Source organism: Mandrillus leucophaeus, unplaced genomic scaffold (genome assembly GCF_000951045.1).
Source record: "Mandrillus leucophaeus isolate KB7577 unplaced genomic scaffold, Mleu.le_1.0 Scaffold21, whole genome shotgun sequence".
In the NCBI taxonomy this organism is placed as follows: Eukaryota; Metazoa; Chordata; class Mammalia; order Primates; family Cercopithecidae; genus Mandrillus; species Mandrillus leucophaeus.
The window spans coordinates 6682292-6688157 of record NW_012102143.1 but is presented as its reverse complement, the minus strand read 5'-3'; the positions used below and the strand labels follow the sequence as shown (position 1 = coordinate 6688157).

Below are 5866 nucleotides of genomic sequence, written 5' to 3'. Positions count from 1 at the left end.
CTCACTGCAACCTCCGCCTCCTGGGTGTTGGGAAAAGCCCACGGTGCAGGGGACAGCCACCCCAGCCACCAAGAACGACCCAGCTCCAGACGACTGTCGTCCTGAGGCTGAGAAATGCTAGGTTGCAAGGATGAAAAAAGCCAGCAACAATTTCCATTAGCTACATCTGCAAAAAAAAAATTTTATTCTACTAAATAAACTTAAAAATCGTGTTCTAGCTTCCTCTGGATTAGGAAGTGTGTGTAACATTGGTTTGCTGTTTCCAAAAGAATTGGTGGGAAAGGTAGAGACTGAAGGCTTGACTTCCTCAGAGCCACTGATAGGGAAAACGCCATCTTCTCAGGGCAGTGAGACACCTGGGAATCGATGCCTTGCAGCCCTGTACTTACCAGCTGGGAGACTTCTGGCCAGTTCACCTTCCTGGACCCTGGTTCCCTCATCTGTAATGTGGATTTAATAACAGCATCTACCTCATAGAATTTCTGTGCAAATGAAATGAGTGGAAATATGTGAAAATTACGAGTGAAAAATACCTAAAAGCGTCAGCATGCTGCCGAGCATGTCTGCGTGCTGTGCGAGTGTTTGCTACTGGTGTTATTCGTGAGTGACATAGACATTTTCCCGGTTAAACACGTTTGTATTCAGATGTTGTGGAAGAAACCTGAAGGATGGGACAATGAACTGAACATCTCCCCTTTGCTGGTGGGCCCAGCATGGTCAGGACAGGGTCCCCGAGGGGCTTCGTCCAGCTTCCTTCCTCCTTCCTGTTCATACAGAGCCTGGGTGTGCAGTGTGGGTCTCCCTGTGGTGCCCACCTGCCAGCACGTTTTGCTTACCTGTCCTTACCCTTGGTTTCCTACTTGCCAGTGTTGGCCCCCAGCCTCCTATAACTTGTCTGCCTCCCAATGGGCAGTGGCAAATATTCTCTGCACAAGGAGATACAAAAATCTGTGTATTTTAATAGAGATTGCATCTCTTTCTTAATGGAACGCAGCTGTGTATATCCTGGATCCATACAGTTCTGGGGGATGGACGCTGGTGACTCCTAGCATTACTCTGGGAGTGTTTTCTTAATTATACACCCTGAACTCACAACCCTCACTCCAGCATTCTCCGTGCGTTAAGACTAGATATGATACTGATGTGGTTTCCACTTGATAATGTCCGGAAAAGCTGGCTGGCTTCACCAGCCATATTTGAAATACAACATATATGAACAGTCACTAAAAATCAGCAGGTAGCTAAACGTTTTTACTCTTGTCCTTGATGATATCGCCATCATCTCTACTGTTACCTCCTTCTTCACTTCACTTTTTAAGTGCACTCATTCTGTGAAAACACCTTTTTTTAAAAAATAGGGAAAGAAAAATGAATTGATTTGATATTCTTAAAAAATAAAAAAAAGACCCAAAATATACAGAACCGTTAATATGAAATTAAAGATCTTCTTTCTCAGTGGAAAAAAATTAAAACCACATTGCTGAAGTCTCTCAACATTTCGCTTTTAATTTTTCTAATAGTACATTCTTTAAAAGAAGTTAACAACTTCAATTCCAAATATAAGGATTAAATAATGCAAATGAAAAGCTGTCATTTTCAGTGAAGCTTTGCCTAATTACCCTGGAAAAAAGTATTCCTATGACTGAACTGATGCAAAAATCCCTTAGAAAATCTTCATTTGTTGCCTGTAAAGAGTCTTCTTAAGGTCACTTTTACTACTAGACTGCCCCCTTGTTTCCAGTGAAAGAGTTTTGCTTGGTAATGGCTTGTGGTTCCACAGTGTTTTTGTGTTATGAAAAGCGTAGACTAAGAGATACTACTGAAGTCGCTCAAATTGTAGATTCTGCCATGAAAGGAAGTCCCAACACTGTAATATTTCCCCTTAATCTTCAGCAAGACACATGAAAAAAAAAAGAACTCAAGTCCCAACTGAATCTTTACTTTGATCACCATTTCCAGTGGCATTCAGAGGCTGCTGTGCGGTCAGACACAGAGCTCCCTCGAGGCCCCCATGTGCTTATGAAGTACCTGCAGGTTCTGAGCGTCGGCCCCAGCCCGGGCCAGGGGTCTGCACACAGAGGCACCTGGTGGCTGCTGGGGCTTCCTCGGGTGAGCCATGGCACGGGAGCCCCTAAGTGCTAAGCTTGCCACGGTCGTCTTCTCTCAGAAGGCAGGGGAAGAAGCAGCGCTCCCAGACAGGACAGAGAAAAGCCTATGAAACAATGCTCTCCAGTCACCAACCAGTTGCCTGTTCAGAGCTGGAATTTACTGCTGGGACAACAGTGCACTCCGATTTGCTTTCATTTTTTCCAGACGCTTCACTAAGTGGCCGTTGCTCACCTCGAGCTCTTCTGTTTTATCCAATGCAGAGCGGAGCTGGGAACAGAGGAAAAAGCAATGAGCTTTGAGGAACTTGTTTCCTCCAAACATAACAGGGTTTTGTGTTACCAAAATTCCAATCCTACTGAAAAATAAAATAACTTGGACCCTGGTCACTCATGATGCCCTTCCTCTGAAACAACTGGACTCCAGAGAGGGAACACTCCTGGGGATCCTGATGATTTTTTCTTTTTTTTGAGACGGAGTCTTGCTGTATCACCAGGCTGGAGGGCAGTGGCCCAATTTTGGCTCACTGCAACCTCTGCCTCCCAGGTTCAAGCGATTCCCCTGCCTCAGCCTCCTGGGACTATAGGTGTGCACCACCACGCTCAGCTAATTTTTTGTATTTTAGTAGATGGGGTTTCACCATGTTGGCCAGGCTGGTCTCAGTCTCCTGACCTTGTGATCTGCCCACCTGGCCTCCCAAAGTGCTGGGATTACAGGCATGAGCCACCACGCTCAGCGCCCCACGCCTCCCCCCGCTCTTTTTTTTTTTGAGACAAAGTCTCACTCTGTTGCCCAGGCCAGAGTACAATGGTGTGATCTTGGCTCACTGCAACCTCCGTCTCCTGGGTTCAAACAATTCTTTTGTCTCAGCCTCCCGAGTAGCTGAGACTACAGGTGCACACCACCACACCCAGCTAATTTTTTGTATTTTTAGTAGAGACTGGGTTTCACCATGTTGGTCAGGCTGGTCTGATCTACCCACCTTGACCTCCCAAAGTGCTGGGATTACAGGCATGAGCCACCACGCCCAGTGGGGATTCCGATGGTTTCACAAAAGGTAAGTGAGGCATGAGGTAAACAAACACAAACAACAAGAGCTGAGCCTGGACTGCATGGAGGAGGTGGTCCCCATAGCCCTGGCAGCCAGAGTCCAAGGCAGGAATGCCTGAGGCCAAGACGGCCACATCTGGGAGCCAGGGCCATGGAGCCTGAGAGTCAGGCAGAAGACAAGCTATAGAAGCCACATTAGCAGGACATCATCTGGCCCCACAGGCAGCATGGCAGAGTTGGGGTGCCCTAAGCTGGGAGAACATGGTTTTGGGGGATCACAAGAACAGGGTCTACAGCTTTGCTTTCAACCCAGAACACTCAAGGAAGGTTGTCTGGGTCCTGGGACAGAAGTCCCGCCCCCATCTCACCAGCAGAGGCAGAAGCAAGCCCTTTTTGCAGGAGGTTTCCACAAGTTAAGCCTGGAGTATTCCTACAAATTAAAATCACGCATAAGCTCACAAAACACTAAGGTGACAAACCATTTGAGTGAGAGTCAACAGAAGTAATAAATGACAGAATTAGACCCCCAAAGACTGAGCATGTTTCAATCGTCAGATATAGAAAATAGAACAGCTGTGTATGAAATATTTAAAGAATAAGAATACAATTTAAAAAGAAGGCATACATGAACATGCAGCAAGAAACTATCAACAATGAAGATACTTTTTTTAAAAAAAGGTGAACTGGATAATCTTTGCAAAAACTTTAGGCATTACGCAACAGAGAGAGGTAAGGAGATAGAAAATATGAAAGAGAGATGGTTAAAAAATGTGGAGACAATGAGAATTTCTAACATCCTCTGATTAGAGTTCCAGAGGGGAAAGTGGAGAGACTAAAAAGGAATTATTTAAAGAGTTAATGGTTGAATATTTTCCAAAATAAATTTTTAAAAAGACTTCATAGATCCAAGAAACACTATATATCTCAAGCAGAAAGATTCCAATAAACCACATCTAACAGTAAAACCGTAGAAAATCGAAGACAAAGAACCTGAAAGAAACTAGAGAAGAAAAAAAAAAAAAGGTCCCCTACAAAGGACCCACCGTTAAAACAACAGCTTTTTCAACAGCTCAATGGAAGCCAGCAGATGGTGGCATAATGGCTATAATCATTTGAGGAAAATGACCACCACACAGAATTGCATGTCCCTCAACACTACTGTCCAAGAACAAGGATGAAACAAAAACATGTATAAACAAAAACAGGGAGTTCACCACCAAGAAGTCTGCTCTAAAAGAATTTCTACAGTAAGTACTTCATGGAAGAGGAAAATGATTCTAGTAAGTCTGAGACACTAATATGACAGACATATAAAATGGCCAATATGTAGTTATGTCAAACAAACATGGGCAATATAAAACAACAAAAACAACACAACAATAGTATTATCTGAGAAGAGGGATTTATGAAGGTCAAAAGTATTTATGTGTGGATGTACATATATACATACACACACATATACACATATGTGTGAGTGTGTGCATGTCAGGCAGGAGAGTGAAGCTAAGGTGCTCAAAAGTCCTTCTATTTTACAGGAGGGGAGTAAAGATAGTGTTCAACTTTAATTTTTTTTAAGTTAAATAAGAATACCCAATATGTGATCACTGAAAAGAATAGAAATTGAATATAAAGTTTATATTTGGAGAGAGAAAGAGGACACACAAAAGACAGGACAAATGGTTATCCGCAGTCAGATGGTGAAAACAAGTCCAAATATACCAATAACAATGGACTAAAGGCTCTATTAAGACGGGCAGATCACGAGGTCAGGAGATCGAGACCATCCTGGCTAACACGGTGAAACCCCATCTCTACTAAAAAATACAAAAAAAACGAGCCGGGCGAGGTGGCGGGCGCCAGTAGTCCCAGCTACTCCGGAGGCTGAGGCAGGAGAATGGCATAAACCTGGGAGGCGGAGCTTGCAGTGAGCTGAGATCAGGCCACTGCACTCCAGCCTGGGCAACTGAGCAAGACTCCATCTCAAAAAAAAAAAAAAAAGATACGCAGTTTTCAGATTCAATTAAAAACCACCGCCACCTAGCTATGTGCATCTAAAAGAGATCATCTAAAGCATGACAACACAGGGAAGACTGGAAGCCAAGGGATGGAAAAATCACAAGTGGGCAAATATTAACCAAAAGAAAGCTGATGCAGCCACGTGAATACCTGACAAGGTCAACAGCAGCAGGGACCAAAAGGGTCACTACAAAATGACAAAAAGTTTAACTCATCAAGAAGATATCAGAATTTTAAACACCTAGTATCAATAGCCTCAAAATGTATAGGAGAAATAGGGAGAATGAGAGAAATCCACCCTGATCTTATGGAAGAGCTTGACAAGTCTCTATCAGCTACTGAGAACTTAAGCAGACAAAAGAAATCAGATCTGAATACACACTTCACAAGTTTGATCAGTGGACGTATACAGAATTTTGCGTCCATAAATCAGAGACTATACATTCTTCCTAAGCAAATTTGAGACATTTAATTTACAAAAGCGAATCATGTATCGGCCATTAAGCAAGTATTGACAAATTTCAAAGACCAGATATAACAGGAACGATGTTCTCTGACCATAGCAAAATTAAGCTAGAAAGTTAAATGGTCAGGGCCTGGTGGCTCACGCCTGTAATCCCAGCACTTTGGGAGGCCAAGGCGGGTGGATCACCTGAGGTCAGGAGTTCAAGACCAGCCTGGCCAACATGGTGAA

General features: G+C 43.6%; 1 protein-coding gene across 1 annotated transcript in view; it reads right to left on the bottom strand.

Annotated features, from left to right (window-relative positions):
* Positions 1-1481: 1481 nt before the first annotated feature.
* Positions 1482-5866, bottom strand: part of LRRFIP1 (leucine rich repeat (in FLII) interacting protein 1) — a 114189-nt gene continuing 109804 nt past the window's right edge. The window contains exon 17 of the mRNA XM_011980299.1: positions 1482-2376. Coding sequence (XP_011835689.1) covers positions 2266-2376 — 111 coding nt within the window. The 3' untranslated portion in view covers positions 1482-2265. The remainder of the gene's footprint in view (positions 2377-5866) is intronic.